Source organism: Anthonomus grandis, chromosome 6 (assembly GCF_022605725.1).
Source record: "Anthonomus grandis grandis chromosome 6, icAntGran1.3, whole genome shotgun sequence".
NCBI lineage: Eukaryota > Metazoa > Arthropoda > Insecta > Coleoptera > Curculionidae > Anthonomus > Anthonomus grandis.
The window spans coordinates 32,887,472-32,905,088 of record NC_065551.1 but is presented as its reverse complement, the minus strand read 5'-3'; the positions used below and the strand labels follow the sequence as shown (position 1 = coordinate 32,905,088).

Here is a 17,617-nt window from a genome sequence, read left to right as displayed (position 1 = left end):
TGGGAAAGAAACTTTTTATTAACATTACTTTATCGCTTAATCTGATACACTATGCTGTTTCTACTAACAAATCAAAATTTTCAATCAACTGTTCATAGGCGGCCTGAGCCATTTGACCTAATTGACCCTCAGGCTGACTGACTGGCTCATGCTTTAATATTTCCACGGCTTTTCTAAGCGTTTCCACTGACTGTTGCAGTTTCCCTTTGAAATCATCTCTGTCTAATGCTCCATATTGGTACTGGTGCCTGGCGTGGATCATTAGGGGACCATGGAGCTCATACAGAGTAATACCTTCAATAAATACCAAATAAATATCCTCCTAAGAAAATCATATAATGTTAGTTACCTCTAATTCTCGACATTCCTGGTTCTATGACGTCTAGAACCTCTAAGAGCTGTTGGCACAGCTCGATTTTCCGTTCTAAAATTATATCCGGAAGGTCTTCAAGTGTATAACCCTCGGCTTTTCCATACAGTTGCGTTAAGGCACTCCTTAAGATGGTCATATATGCGTTTTTCGGATGAAGAACGGATCTGCGTGAGAAATCTATGGGTTAAAACAGGCATTAGAAGTTCAAATTTTAATTACTTGTATTTCCTAAATATGGTCTCTCGTTGCTGAATCCCTTCAGATCCGCCAACGTACTCCACCTGATCAATTTCATTTTGTATCGCGGCAAACACCTTCCTTACGGCACGCCCGTGAGTTTTATAGTCGCAATGGGTACATTTCCATTCGCAGGTGTCATCTGCAAAGGATTTGTTCGTAGGAAAATATGTTAATCAATTTTGATTCGAGTAATTTAAAGAGCGAGTATAAGTTCAAAATAAACTTGTCAGTTTTCTCCAGAAACGTCACTCTAAATTAAAAAACTATGCTGAACAACAACGCATATGAATAAATCGGTCTTATAATTTTTAAAATTGTGAATAAAAATCTTAATAATCTCTTGTTTTAACCATTTGGTTTCTTTTTTAAAACTAGGTCTATTCAATTTCTCTCAATATAGAAGGAAAGGAATTCAATATTCTGGGAACTATAAATTCGAATGATATCTTGCCAACATCTTAGGATATAAAATATCCATTACTGGAGTAATTGTTTCTATATATATTTTTAATTTTTTAAGCTAACTTTAGGTCTATCGGAGTATAGTATTCATTAAACATTTTAGCAATTTCTAACTTATTAGTAACCTTCCTGTTACCAAATAAAAGTTCTTTGAAGTAAACTACGCATACATTCTTTATTGAGATATTCATTTTTTGGGTTGTTTATGTGAGAAGTTTTTTACGTTTTTTCTATATTCATAGAATTTATTAAGCTTACCTGGGTAAGTAAGTAATATAAGCGCCAGGTCGATTTTATTTGATTAGTTAGTTTTTTTAAATCAGTGTACATTTTTTTTGTAAAAATTGGTCTATAATAAACGTTTCAAGTTTGTTAGTATATAATTATAACCTCTAGAATAATTGGATAATGGAGAATTATTGGTTTCAGTTTTAAAAGCGTAAAATTGTTTTACTTTTAAAAAATATGTGATCTATGGCTTATCCTCCCGAGCACATTTATTAATTAATGCTTTAAATCCTTTTTTATATAAAATATTTAGATATCTCTCATTTGTTTCAGATTTTTGTAGAATACCAATATTAAAATCTCCTATTAAAATTTGTGTATCATTACTATGTTAATTTTATGTTAATTTTCTAAAAAGTTATTTAGCCGATTTAGGAAAGGCAATCAAAATAGTGTGAGGGTGAATATGTCGACATATTTTTATTGTCAAATAATGTAAATGATTTTTATACACAATTGACACCCGTTAAATTAACATTTCTTGCTTTGATTAAGAAGGTAATTTTTTATATATACTTTGCTAAGTTTCCGTGAGAACAGTTACCGAAAAACTGTACTTTGATCTGATCTTAAACAAAAGTCAGGTTATCAAAATTTTTCTGCACACTTCTAATTTTAATTAAAAAAATGGAATAATATATCTAATTTATTAAAAATGACCTAAATTAATTCACTTATTGTAGATGGTTCCAAGTAACATTTCGTTTTTAAAATATAATTATTATATAAGAAACGATACAAAAAAAATACCTGACAAATCCCTGAAAATCACTAGCAATTTTTTTCAATGCCTGAAAGAGACACCTCAAATACACCCTGCTGAAATGTCTGGAATAAAAGAAAAACTGGCTTCCTGGAAGACAGTTTAAATGCCTAAAAAAATGCCGGAGCAAATAAAAATACCCCAAAAAGCCTAGAAATTTAAAGAGAGACTCTTTTCGATGCCGTGAAAGGCATGGAAATTATGATAAATTATTTTCAGTGCCTGGAGGACATCAAACATCCCGTCAAATGCCTGGAATTAAATGGAAAATGACGAATCAAAAGAAAAAAAACCCCGATGCCTGGAAATCACGGCAAATTCTTTGCAGTGCCTGGAAGACATCAACTGGGCCTGGAATAAATAAAAAACATCGTAAATGCCTTAAAAAAATATTTCTAATCTCATTTTATAAATGATCTATTATTTAAGTATCTGGAATCTAAGTATCTGGAACTTAGATAATCTATTATCTAAGTATCTGGAACAAGGTACTTTCAAAAATCTTAAAAAATTCCTTCCAGTGCCTGGACCGCATTAGACGCTGCGTCAAATGTGCTTGGAATAAATAAGAAAATTACATCTAGGATGACTGGAATTAAGTAAAAAATATCATAAATTACATTTTCAATGCCATTGCCAATATTTCAATAGAAAAGATGTCAAATGTTTCCAAAAGCCTGAAAATTACGACAAATTCTGTTCAGTGCCTGGAGGACATCAATTACGTCGTCATATGCCTGGAACATACGAAAAAATGCCATTTTTAAGTGACTGCAATTAAATGAACAAATATTTGAACAAATATTTGAAGTGTGATTCTAATCCTTGTAAATTATTAAAAAAAATGTCGAATACATAGAAATCACTAAATTCTTAACCGTATAAAAGAAAATATCAAATTAACGCATAAGCATAATAGTAATGGTCTATTCTAATGCAAACAAAAATCGTACAGGTATAGTTCACCTTGAATTCCCTATTTATAAGATAAGCGTTTTTAAAATCGCTGAGTAAATAATTTAGTGACATATATTCCTGAAAGGTTTTTTTTGAATATTCATATGTTGTATCGATGTTCTTAGTGCACGACCGGGTTTATTCAAGTCAATGTTCCTGGTCTCTCTGACTCTTTTTCAGGAATTTTAAGTTTTTCGTCACTTTTTCCAGATTATTTAAAGAGGCGGAAGAGCATTAAAAATAACTTTACATCTCTAAAGAAAGATGAAATACTTTGAATGTCTGGAAATATTAAAACGCCTCCACTTTCTAGAAAATTACTTTTAAATACATGGAAGATGCACGTGTTCACTGATCCATTAATTTGAGTGTTTTCTTTAAAAAAATTTCAGGAGTGTAAAGTTTTTTATTTATTCCAGGTAATTGAAGTGCTTTTTTAATAACACCTCAATAACAATTAATTTCAAGCTGTTAATAATAGCAATAAACCTCTATTTCAGAGTGGTGACCTAAATGACCCTCCTAGGTATTAACCCACCTCACTTTTACCTTTCTGAAAGACCTTTATTTAGGCTTGAATATTGGTTTCTGTGATTTCTCTTAAACATTTGATTGCGCGCGACTTTTTTGCTAAAGTGTTGCTCTGTAATGGCTCGAATTAGTCTTGTCTTGTCCTAAGGCAAATTGTCAAGACAATGGATGACTTATCTACTATAAGACTAATAGATGATGGAGTTCCCTAGGGTTCCGTGATTGGCCCTAATTTATTTCTTCTCTATATCCCAGAGGGCACCCAATATCCGTGGAATATGCCAGGTATATCTTATTTGAGAAAATATATGCCTGCAATATCCCATGAATACTACATATATCGTATATGCAAAAGCAATATTCCTGGCATATATTTAACAGATATGCAGAGAACATTCACTTTTCATATCTGTCAGATATTCCAGCGGCATAAGTTTTAAAATAAAAAAAAATAAATTGATAAAAATGTTCTTTGTGAATCAAATATGGGCAAGATCTATTAAAGGCAGTTTGGTCCTTCATAATTTAAAAAGAAGTTGGTAAGTAGTATGAGTACCTAACCTCAATTTTTTTCAGCATTTTGTTGTTTTATAACAATGAAAAGGTCTTTTATCCGGAAAATATAAAACATACCAAGATTAATTGTTGCTATTAGAAGATGAGACCTGATGATATGATGATTTATTTAGCTAAAGCATCAGAGCTTTTAAACAGAAAAATTTTATGTACCTACGAGTAATATTTAATTCTTTTTTTTGCTCTGCATGGTTTTTTTAATTTTTATTGCAAAAGAATGTTGACCCGAATTTATCTTTAAGAAAAGGATAAGAAATTGAGTCTCCATAAATTAAAAAAATATAATAAGGAAGCATGTCAATGGCTTATAACCACCCTTGTCAAACCTTCAATTTAAAGATGTCAATGAGTAGCAAATGGGACAATTTTTCTTGAATACTACTCGAAAAGACCCTTAATTTGAAGTTATGACAAAAGGGAGTTGTAGTTCCATTTAAATGCTGGGGTGGGTGGCGCTTAGGTATGATTTAATGATTGATTTACCCCTTGACTAAAATATGATGGTCCTGATTTTTTAGCCTCTATGACAGTTATTCCATTTACATACACCGCATTTTTCCAACTCTTATATTTTGTGAGATATTCACATTGACACTTTTCAATTTAACACCCTGTATAAATAATTAAATAAATAAATAAAAAATATTGCAGGCATATGAATTAAATATATCCTCAACAAATGCAAGAGAAATGCCTGGCATATGCCAAGTGAGATATGAGGTATTCTGGGCATATGCATGCAATGTGGTTGTGCTACCTGCAATGTTAATCACCTTGCATCTCTTGACATAAGAGGTCGTTTCACAATTTTTTGAAGATGATACCACCATTCTACGGACTCATAAAGGCCATAAGTCATCGATGGAAATTGTAGCGGAGGATTTAAGTAAGGTTCAGCAATGGTCTAATTATAATCTGTTCACTCTTAATTAAATTGTAGGCACTGATCAAATATATAAATATGAAAGATCAAGGAGTGAAACTATTCATCTTGGATAACTTTAATTTTGCTATATATTTATGACGTTTTCCTTTTTTATTGAAAAGAACAATTTAGTTACTTTCTATGTGCTAAAAGCTTTATCCATAAATGTATTATATGATAATAAAGTATGTTTTTATTTTGATTTTTTTGTGTTTTCTTGTCCTTTACCAAACATACCAGGAACACTTTATGAAAACTCACTGATGACGTTTCAAAACCTTGTTGGAACTTTGTCAATATATTCCCTGACATTATTAATAGTCAATAAAAACGTACCTAAAGGATTTGACGAGACGATGACCCCATTGTCGCACCTCTGACACTTAAGAGTGCTCAAATGCGTCCCCAGTTCCGTTTTATCGCCGCACCGCTCGCACTTACAATCGAAGTATTTGCTCTCCCTCAGGAACTCCCTACGCACCAACGTCGGCCATAAAGAGTATGTGTAGCTGCTGTACAGTTCTCCCTTTTCTGGAATATCGATGGCTGCCCTCACTGTTACCCTATAAAAAGGTTTCTATCGTTAACATGGGACTAATTTAGAACATTTTTTTTACGATATAATGAAAATAATTTTACCGACAATCATTAAAATCCCCGTTCCCAACACAATCTACTGCATGATGAATATTCGAAATGCAGTTATGTGATAGTATGGCCAGTTTGGGAAACAAGCATCTGATGGTGTAGCAGGATGGGGTTCTGGCCTCAAAGGCGTTCACTTCTAAAATGCCACAAACCTATAATAGTAGTGTCTACAATAGTAACATTTTTGCAATTAAAATATTTTTTATAGACCTTATGGATTAGCTCTTCTGGAAACTCGGTTAGTTTGCAAGGTCCTCTGATGTATCCCACCACGTTTTGCTGATTAAACTCCCAAATGGGGTTCGTTTTTCGTTCGGAATCATGCGATTCCATCACGGCTACCTCTTCTTCCCATCTTTTTGGGTTTCGTTCTTTTTCTAGCAATACCCTAAAAGTACCATTGAAACACATTTTTTAAATTACTTAATTCATTATTACCTCAAAGGGGTGATGCATTCGTATTGCAAGCAAGTGTCAGCGGGGTCTTCTACCGGCTGGAATTGAGCGTTGGCTTTCGAAAATATTTCACACTCGTTTTCTTTGTGGATTTTTACAGATTCACAATCTGGACCGCACACGGGCCATTTGCATTTCGTACAGAGGTAGGTGCAATCTACTGGGGCGTGGCAGCCTAGGCATAGGCATGGACTATCTAAAATATCCCAAAAAAAAACCTGTATGTAAAAATCTTTAGGAATATTTTGTTGTTAATTTTTCGACACTATTAAAAAAAATCTTCGATTATAAGTTGGTCAAGATTTTCGTCCACTGTATGAGACTGTAAAGAAAACTGAAATTCCTTTTTCCAGGTTTACCTTTGATTTTTCCAAGCAACTTTTTTAAACACCATTTTTTTTTTATTCACAGTTTTCCTATAAAAAAAATTATTTATTTAATATTATGGTTATATTTACATTTGCCTTGAAGGGCTTAGAAACTACATCGACTGAATCGTTTTATTTGCATGCTATTAAAAGACTCTTAAGGGCATTTATTTTATTTATTTAATATACGGGAACAACCGCCTAATAAAAAAAATTAAATAACAAAAATAAAAATAAACAATCAAACTGTAATACTTAACTAACCATAAATTTTTCATATATCATTATAAATATAGCAAATATAATTGAGAACCCTATACATAAATTAGGTACTATTCCTGTAACAACTAGATCTATCCTAAGTTAGTTCTCTTAAAGTGAGTCAAAGAAATGCCCAAAATTTCAGTGCAATGCATAATTAGGTAATGCTATGATGAAGCAATGAGAACAGCCTAGAAAAATATAATGTTTTAACAATACCCGGAATTTATATATTTAAATAATTGTTATACATATTTAAAAATCAAAAACATTTCTCCAAAGTAAGTGATTTTAATAAATATAATGTTAGATGTAACGATGCTCTTTATTTGCCAAAATTTAACTTTGTTTATTTTAAAAGACCCCTTTTGTGAAGGAATTAGCTTATTTAATCAACTCCCTGCTTCGTTAAAACAAATAGATAACTTCAACATATTTAAAAATAGACTAAAACGGCTTATTATAAGTTCTGTCGTCTATGATATCAGCGAATTTAGCAACATGCTGAAAGTCACTTCTGCCACAGAATAAACGATGAGATCGTTTATTCTGTGCTTCTGCCTAGTCAGTGTCTGTACTTTGTTTGCACTGTTTGTTGGTACTTTTGTGGTTATCATAGTTTTAGATGTGTGTAATTAGGTTTTTTTTTAGATTAGTTTTACTCTTTTAAATAAATTAATTAGGATTTTCAGTTTCTTTCTCCTGACTTGTCTTATTCTATTGTATATGTAGTATCAAATGACCAAATAAATCAGTAATCAGTAATGAGGAACTACGTGAGGAAAAATTGCATGGTATCGTGCTTATTATATGTATTCAGGACAAACCACCTATTCATTTAGAAGTTTACATATAAAAAGAGTCTGGATATTAAGACGTCTCTGATGTAGAAGAAAGTCTCCTAATATGGGGTACTTTTTTTTAAAAACACTGTTATAAAAAAACGAAGTTAATTTTAAACACTACTTCCATATTTTACGATTCATTTTATACCGTTTAAGGATTTGATAAAAGGAAAGATGTTAAAGATTAAATGCAGAAGAAAACATGCAACATTAAAAAAAAGTTGCACCACCCCATATTAGGAGCTATGGTATCCTAATATAGGGTACCCAATTTAATATGTAGAAACTAAAAATAACCAAAATATTTTTTGTTTTTTTTTGTATAAAAGTATTATTTATTTTAAAAAAAATAAAAAAATAATACATATTATTTATTAAAGTAAATACCTAAAAGTTACATGCAACCAAAAAGACAAAACAAATCTATTTTGTAATTCTAAAATTGCTGAAATCATTTACTGCTTGTCCCAAACTTTCCTTTTTTTAGGCATCTAAAATAAAATTTTTGGTAATAATCAAAAAGTAAATAATTATCTCCTAATATGGGGTCCCCAAATTAGGAATTGATAGGTACCCCATATTAGGAGCAAATTAGATTTTTGGAAGGGGCGACTTTTTACAAAAATTAAGATGTTTTTTTGAAAATCATATTCATTTTCATAAACTACGCAAATTGTAATAAAGAATAGTATTATTAAAAGTTTTAAAACTTACCTTTAAGTCGCTTAAAATATCCAAATCTACAACCGGCAAAAAAACTTTATTTTTCAAACAAACTTTTTTTAACCACTTATTTTAACGTCAAAACAAACTATACGTCTTTGCTTCAAGAAGGGAATAAGCGCTTCTGGCGCATCTTCGTGGTTGGTATGTAATGCAGATATTAGATGTCGCAACTAATTCTAGCTCAAAATTGAACTACCCCATATTATGGACTATCCCCATATTAGGCGACTTTCCTCTAAAGTTTTCATATGTAATAAATTCAAAGCGTCATCATATATATGGTCCTCCAAGATTCCTAAATGAAGTTTATCAAGAGAAAACCTTGAATAAAAGACCATATTTCAATACTGAGACCACCAATGACAGGTATAACCTTTTCCATGTTGGAGCAAAGAGTTCCCCTGCAATTACGTAACAAAATGCCCAAATATTAAAATTTAGTTGCTCATCAAAATATATACCTAGATCTTTAACAATGTATACATGTTATATAAGGAGTCAAAGTTCTTATTAAAAAAAAAATAATGTAATGACATTTTCCAGGTCCGAGGATAAACCGTTTTAGTCGATATTTAATTCATGTTGCATGTATCTTGAACCAAACCAATAATCCTATAGAATTTCAGATTATCAAACAATAAATTCAATTTGGAAAAAAATGTTTGTTTAATATATAACCTATTCAATTATATATACAATACGTAGCGCTGCATTTATAGTGTCATCTTTTCTCTTCTTTTCTTTCGATCTCTCTTACTGTTCTCTATCTCTTACTCCTTCTTTATTTTGTACATATATTCTTATATATATAATTATAAAAAAGTAAATAAATAAATAAACAGTTTACTTCGTGGCTTCAACAGCCCCTACGTAATTGTTAGATGCTGAAAATTAGGCCATTTGATCCCGCACAATTATATTATTATTATTTCTTTTACAGCAATGTAATTATTGAATTGTTAATTGTATTTGGAATTAATAAACGTTATTATTATTATTATTATTATTATTATTATAAAAATTTATAATTCCTGAAGCAAACTATAAATAGTAAGGAATAATGGCTACCCTGTGGAACACTGGATAGCACTACTAAATTTTCTAAGCAAGAAATTATATTATAAGAAAAGCTAAATTGGGATAACCACCTATGTCAAAAGCCATGGAGAAGTCTGTATAGATCACATCGACTTGTTGTTCCCTCTCCAAGGCTCCAAGAAATGTATCCTGAAATACCAGTAAATTGGTCACGATAGACTTACCATGACTAAAACAATGCTGTTCATTAAACTATCATAAGTCAAACTGTCCATAAGTTTAGGAATGGTTGACTGTATACACACACTTCTGTAATTATCTATTAAATAATTTTCCTTAAACTTATAGATAAAAAACTAAAAAAAAACTGTGTTTCCAATGAACCCAGTTCTGAACTTAGCTTTGGTGGTACTCGAGATATTTTGTCAAATATTAATAGCACTGTAAAATATGGATGAAGAATGGACATATTCTCATTAATTTCTTAAGGCACACGATTGGCATTTTGACTATTAACTGTAGATAAAAATTAAGTGACATCTTGTGAAATCTCGTCACAGCCAACAAATTCTTGATTAATATAATACATCATCTCAGGAGTTTTATTGATTGACTTTACATCTAGGTCTCAGTCGTGAGAATACTAGATAATTAATCATACTCTGACTACATTGATAATATCTTTTGCTGAACCAAATATCTTAATTTAAAAAAATTGAAACTGGATTCACAGATCTAGTTTTTAAACTCATTAACTACGCCTCAAATATTTGATGAAATACTTCTAAAATATCACTGTTTTTCGTCCATATTATCCAATCTAATAACTCTGCTTTTATATTAAATATTTATATATAAAATTATATCAAATTTAAATAAACAGTGTTATTTAATTAAATATTGAATATACATTTTCTGCAAAAACATTGTTTTTCATCAACACAACCCTTACCCCCCCCACCCACCCCAAACATTTGACCAGGAAGAAATTCTTTTGAAAAATCACTAATTTTCGTTCATAATATCTAATCTATAGCACTGTTTTCGTATTTAATATTTACACATATATATAATTATATTAAATTTAAATAAGGAAACTGTGTTATTAGATTAGATATTAACGACGAAACCAGCTGTTATTCATGAGTCTTATTTTGGAAAACAATGATTTTTGAAAATAATTTCTCACTGGTAAGTGGTGTGGGGTGGATGGGGGGATAGGGGTTTCTGATTCAATTTTGTTCTTTTAAAGAAGTAAATCTTGTCTCCAAAATAAACAACTAATTACGTTTACTTGCAAAATTAATTTTTTTTCTTAAAAGAGACGCTCCTTTCTTAGAACGCAGCAGTGAATTTGAGTGCATTGAAGAGAATTTTAAATTTGCATAAAAAAATTAAGCTTAATTAAAAAAATCATAAAATAATTAATTGAAGCTTGGATATTGTTTCTAACATTTTTGACATTATCCAGACTGAAAATATAATGTACATTTACTCCTAAATAATTTTAGCTATTTGGTAATCCTTTGACCATTAAGTTAGTTGTCTAAAATAAGCAAGAAAAGAGTACCATGTCTATGGGCTTATCCCATTTTTTAAAAAGTGGATGTTAGTCCAAAAAATCTAATGTGACTATTATTGAATAATTTTTTTAATAAATAGAGACATTTAGTAAAAAATAGCGTAATACTTACCTGATTTAGGTCCATAGGTAAAAGGCAACTCCGAAAATATAACTTCGCCAGCCTTTAGGTTTTTGGCTGCTACAGCATACCTGCCAACCTCAGCATTTTTTTCCACTTTAAATAGATCCTTAAAAAAATGAATGAATTTTACCTAATTTTTCCGGGATAACTTAAATTATTTAATACATACCATGTATTTTCTTAAAAATACTACAAAACAAACTTCACAACTGTGCCTGATGCACACTGGTTATTGACTGAAAATAAATCGATTAGCGAGCATCTGGATGTTGACCGGTTAAAATTAGAATTGGATAAAAATAGCTTAAAAAATACTTATCTGGAATATTACAGAAGTAAACTGACGCCTACCTGGCTCGCTATCCAGAGTGGCCTAGAATAGATGTTGTTCTTGCCTCGCAACGTAATAAAAACGTTATTTTGAATAACTACTAATACACCCTCCATAGTTTCGATTCCAGATAAGCGATTTCTAAAAGACAAATCTTCGAATTAAAAAATATCTAAAGGTACATAAGCTTTTTAAAAGTTCTTCAGATTTCGCCCTCCGAGAGAGAAAATTATCGTTGATTTTGCTTTCTTTCCTAACTAATTAAAGAAACTGGCAAAACTGGCGAAATGGGTCTAAGTTAATTAAAGATCTTGTCCTCTTGAGGTAAGAATTTTCCGCCTTTTATTAAAGCTTTTCGAACTTTCCATAATAAAGAGGCTTTTATCAATATTTTAAATTCGTTAGGTTATACGGTTTTTATGAATTTTTAATGACAATATTTTTGCTTGGATAGGTTTATACTCTAAAGGACATTTTTGATGCAGGATATGCTTCTTTTCATTTCACAATTTGGACTTAATACTTTGATATTTGTAGCACGATTTCCAATATTAGAAAAACTGGTTAAAAGGAAATTATTGATACGCCTATGTTGGCTCCGCCTCCGCTCTATTCTGATTGGCTCGAGTAGAACCTAAGACCGTTGCCATATTGTTCGTATCATTGTGATGGGCGGGGCATTCAGTGGCGTCCATTTATTGTTTTATTACCTTTTTTTCGGGTCTTTCCATCCTGTAATATTTAAATCATTTTGACCTTCAGCATTTAATCAACTTAAATAAAAAAAAATTAAATATTTTTATAAAATCAAGTTGGTTTATTATACTTTTGATTATTATAACTTATAGTTGCAATATCCACCTTCCTGATAATGTTACTGTACGGAAAATTATCATAAGACCCATCCAATTTCAAAAAAATCATCAGCACCTTTAGAAACCAAACTTTTAAGCTGAATTTGTCAAAATCTGTTCAAGTTGATATAAATTAAGATTCTTTCAAGGAACTCGTAGCAATTTAGGTACTGAGATACCTGTAAAGAGACTCGAGTGGCATTTAGGCATTCTGCCATCGGATTCAGCACCTAGAAAAAAATTACTACCTTTCTCCTCTAGTTTCCGACTGCCTGGAAGAATTTTGTCTTTATTCCAGGCAGTTGATCATATTTGCCTTTCAGTTTTCTCACCTACCTTTCTTATCAAGAAACTTTTAAACTGAAATTTCCAAAATTTGCTTAAGTTGAGAAAAATTATGATTCTTTTAAGGAACTCGTAGCAATTTAGGTACTGAGATACCTGTAAAGAGACTCGGGTGGCATTTAGGCATTCTGCCATCGGATTCGGCACCTAGAAAAAATTTACTACCTTTCTCTTCTAGTTTCCAACTCCCTGGAAGAATTTTGTCTTTATTCCAGGCAGTTGATCCTATTTTCCTTCCTGTTTTGTCACCTACCTTTCTTATCAAGAAACTTTTAAACTTAAATTTCCAAAATTTGCTTAAGTTGAGAAAAATTATGATTCTTTTAAGGAACTCGTAGCAATTTAGGAACTGAGATACTTGGAAAAAGACTCGAGTGGTATTTAGGCATTCTGCCATCGGATTTAGCACCTGGAAAAAATTACTGCCTTTCTCCTCTAGTTTCCGACTGCCTGGAAGAATTTTGTCTTTATTCCAGGCAGTTGATCATATTTGCCTTTCAGTTTTCTCACCTACCTTTCTTATCAAGAAACTTTTAAACTGAAATTTCCAAAATTTGTTCAAGTTGATATAAATTAAGATTCTTTCAAGGAACTCGTAGCAATTTAGGAACTGAGATACCTGTAAAAAGACTCGACTGGCATTTAGGAATTCTGCCATCCAATTCAGCACCTGCAAAAAATTACTACCTTCCTCCTCTAGTTTCCGACTGCCTGGAAGAATTTTGTCTTTATTACAGGCAGTTGATCCTATTTTCCTTCCAGTTTTGTCATCTACCTTTCTTATCAAGAAACTTTTAAACTGAAATTTCCAAAATTTGCTTAAGTTGAGAAAAATTATGATTCTTTTAAGGAACTTGTAGCAATTTAGGTACTGAGATACTTGTAAAGATACTCGGGTGGCATTTAGGCATTCTGCCATCAGATTCAGCACCTGGAAAAAATGTTTTCTTTCTTTCCTAGTTTCCGACTGCCTGGAAGAAATTTGTCTTTATTCCAGACAGTTGATCCCACTTGCCTTCCAGTTTTCTCACCTACCTTTCTAATCAACAAACTTTTAAACTGAAATTCTCAAAATTTGTTCTAATTGGGAAAATTTAACCTTATTTTAAGGAATTCATAACAATTTAGGAACTGATATACTTATTAGGACACCGGGTGACATTTAAGTATTCTGCCCATTTGATTCAGCACTTAGAAAAAAGTGTAATTTTTAACCGTAAAAGAAAAATGTGCTTGATATCCTCCAATTCATATTCTGAAGAAATCCCAACTTAAAACTTTTTGAAATGATGTATTTAAAATTCCAAGCATGACCATCAAATCTCGACATTTTTAACATTAAGGAAATAATAATTAAAAGAAAATTCTTGATACGCCTATGCTGGCTCCGCCTCCGCTTTGTTCTGATTGGCTCGAGTATTTAGGCAATCTGCCATTGGATTCAGCACCTGCAAAAAATTTATTATTTATTTTATATTTGCAGAGCATGACAATGTGGATTACATTCTGGATTTTACATCGGTTAAATCCAGAATGTGTTCGACAGAATTCGCATGCCATTTCCTGTGACAACTGCAATGCGTGCTTCTTTTTATTCATATAAGTTGCTTGATTAGGCACTCTTAAGCAGAGGAGTTTAATTTAATTAAGTAGTCTGGATTGACATAAAATTACCTGCGGCCGCCATATTGATATAATTTTTTAAAATAGTAAAAATGGACTTCTGGTTTTCTCAGAACCTTAAAAAAAAATTCATCAAGAATTTTATCTTTTAAATAAATTTTAAGCCTCACCTTAAAATTTCTTGAAATGATGTATTTAAAATACGAAATATGATCATAATATTTCGACATATTTAACAGTAAGGAAATAATTTTAAACAAAATATTGATACGCCTATGCTGGCTCCGCCTCCGCTTTGCTCTGATTGGCTCGGGTAGAAGCTTATTCCGTTGCAATGGGCGGGGCATTCAGTGGCGTCTATTTATTTATTTTGTTATTTTTTTTCGTGTTTTTGCTGGTTTAAAATTAAGGAGGAAAATTTTAAGAAATTAAAAAGTTGGATCTGTAATATTTAAATAATTTGTTTTGTAAAAGTTTTGGTACAAAAATAGAAATATTTAAAAAAAATACAAAAATGTTAATTTATTTGTGAAACATCTAAAATAAAAAAAATCCAAGTTGGTTTATAACACTTGTGCTCATAATTTATACCGATCTTAAGGTAGTTGCAATATCCACTTTCTTATTTTTCCCAACTCACTGTAAAAGTATGTCGTCGGTACTCATTTTATTCAAATAAAAGGATACTGTACTTTAAATTATCATAGTATGGCATCTATGCATTCTGCCATTGGATTCAGCACCTGCAAGAAATTTGATATATTAAAAACTTTACTAATTTTTAATTTATTAAAGTAAGTTGCTTGATTCAAACTTTTAAGCACAGGAGCTTAATTTAATTAAGAGCTTTGGATTGATATTAAAATCAACCGCCACCGCCATTTTGATACCACTTTTGTAACAGTAAAAATGGACTTTTCAAAGCAGTAATTTATTGTATTTTATTTAAAAAAAAAGTCCTGGAGGCAGTTGATCCCACTTAGCGTCTGTTTTGTTTACCTACTTTTCTCATCTATTTTCCGACTGCCTGGAAGAATTTTGTCTTCATTCCAGAAAGTTGATCCCATTTAAGTTCTATAGAAGTCTCACCTTACAATTTTTTAAACTGATGTATTGAAAAAACGAAATATAATCATAATATTTCGACATATTTAACGTGGGAAATAACAATTAAAAGGTAATTATTGATACGCCTATGTTGGTTCCGCCTCCGCTTTGCTCTGATTGGCTCGGGTAAAACCTAAAGCCGTTGCAATGGGCGGGGCATTCAGTGGCGTCCATTTATTTATTTAGGCACCAGACCTTATTCCATGACACCACTATTTTAAAAGTTCGATATCTCTAAAACCTTTGCCTAGATTAGTTTCAATCTAAAGAAACATTATTATAAAGAATACTCTTCTGAATATCAGAGCTTTTTATTGGAAGAAAATAGCACGAGTTTTTTAGATTTCAGACTTTGAAGTGAGTGTTCACCTTAAAATCCAGACCCAGTCCTTAGAAGCCATTACTAAAAATGTTCGATATTTTGAAATGTTGGGTCAATTTTGGGTCAAGGTTTAGTAGGATCTAAATTTTGATTTTCTTACTGGATATTCCAGAAAAAATTAGCTAACTCTAAACAAGCTTAAGGCTTAATCAACATTTGTGAAGAATATCATGCTTTTTAATTAATAAGAATAACCCAATAACTCTTTCATATAATCATTTTCCTTAATATAAATTCTCCATTTGAAATTCCCGTTAACGACCTCGAAATTTTCATGGCTTCTAATAAAATTAGAGCGGTTTATTCTCAATTACCGTCATAGAGATTTGGATAGAGTCGTCCCTAGATTTTATTAAGGACATAAAGCGGTTGAGCGCTGTTATTATCTTTTAATACCGGATTTATGATTGTGTATATACGATGCGAAATCCGGTCCCGAAATAAGGTTTTCCCAGAAATTACGACCATAAACCTATTTGTAATGAATACATCTATTTTATTTGCAAAACGGTTTTTAGCATTTTCTTTTTTGGGGAAATAATGATTATTCGGCTTTCTGGCTGTGTGTTCATTGTTTCGTAACAGCGAAAGGGTCTAGGCACAATAACAAAATACAAAAGAAACTCTCTCGTCCATTATTTGTTTGACTTTTGCCTTTTGAAAATGTCCATTTTTAATATATATTTTCTTAGGCGGGGTCCTCGTTTCAAAGTTGAGCGATAAAAATGAAGTTTTTGTTCGGGTACAAGTGGGGCGTTATTTTGGGGAGAAGCAGGCGAGATTGTCTGGGAGAAAATGCGGAGTTTGTTCGCATTAGGGTCCGAATGGTCTTAAGATGTTGTTTTTTTTAACGTATTGTGTTCACTGCATCTGAACCAGATCTTTTTTTACCAGCACCCTTGTCTATTTTCTTACTTTCAGGTGATCCAAGAATCCCATAGTTGGAAGTAACTACTGGAAGTTAAAAAGAATTAGAATCTAAAGCTTTTTTTCAAGAATTCCAAGACTACAAGTTAAATAATTAATTAATTAAATAAAGAATTGGGCTCTTATAAATTCTTCATCAGCACTTTTTTATCATATTTTGTTTCGTCCAGGGAATTGGACCCTGAAGTTCTTGGAAGAAATAAAGAATTTATTAAACTCTTTAGCACTTCCGAACTTTAGATTTTCATTATTTTAGTAAGATTTATTCGTGTCCTACACAGTGGCATATATGTGATATCGGGGTCATTTTGTCACATATTTAAGGTGTAATGATCGAGTCTAGCTATGTAAATCCCTTGTCAATTTTTTCACATTTTACTCGAAAACCTTAAGGCTATGAGAGAAAAGTATAGATACAAAAACTATAGATGTTTTTATCACCTATAATTTTCATAAAAAGCATTTTTTTCTCAGACAATTATTTTCTGCAAAAAGAACGTTTTTCACCCATATTTTACCAGGACATGAAAAAACAACAATTTTGCCACCATTTTTTTCCATTATCTGGATTAAATCTATTATACACTTACCTGGACTCAATATTCTAAGCAACTGATAAAGATCCTTGTAATTATAGTAGAGGGTCCTTTGCATAAATGATTTCTACCATGAAGAGGTTTAATCATCGATTTACACGAACAACAACTGTTGGAGATTCCTCTTATAGAAAAGGCGGTTTTTAGTAAGCAATTTCATATATTAACCAAGGTTCCAAAGTCCTTGTAACACGATTAATTTTATGATTATTCTTGGACTCTTTCCCATATAACTTCTAACCTGTAATCACTCCTTAAATGAATTCCATCTAATAAAACTCAAAACGTA

At 31.5% G+C, this 17,617-nt stretch overlaps 1 protein-coding gene and 1 long non-coding RNA gene across 2 annotated transcripts; both read right to left on the bottom strand.

The window, feature by feature from the left end:
* LOC126737503 (SET domain-containing protein SmydA-8-like) lies at positions 1 to 11,414 on the bottom strand. The gene is made up of 9 exons (XM_050442426.1): positions 11,333 to 11,414; positions 11,152 to 11,269; positions 6,202 to 6,415; positions 5,974 to 6,151; positions 5,755 to 5,915; positions 5,452 to 5,678; positions 593 to 752; positions 350 to 537; positions 1 to 294 (listed from the first exon to the last, which is right to left on the bottom strand). The coding sequence occupies exons 1-9, from the start codon at positions 11,333 to 11,335 to the stop codon at positions 50 to 52; spliced, it is 1,494 nt and encodes a 497-aa protein (XP_050298383.1). The 5' UTR covers positions 11,336 to 11,414; the 3' UTR covers positions 1 to 49.
* A 2,445-nt stretch (positions 11,415 to 13,859) lies between these two features.
* On the bottom strand, positions 13,860 to 16,730 carry LOC126737515 (uncharacterized). Its single transcript, XR_007661043.1, has 3 exons — positions 15,004 to 16,730; positions 14,487 to 14,710; positions 13,860 to 14,432 (listed from the first exon to the last, which is right to left on the bottom strand). It is a non-coding gene; the product is annotated as an uncharacterized LOC126737515 (long non-coding RNA).
* Between the last annotated feature and the right edge of the window lie 887 nt (positions 16,731 to 17,617).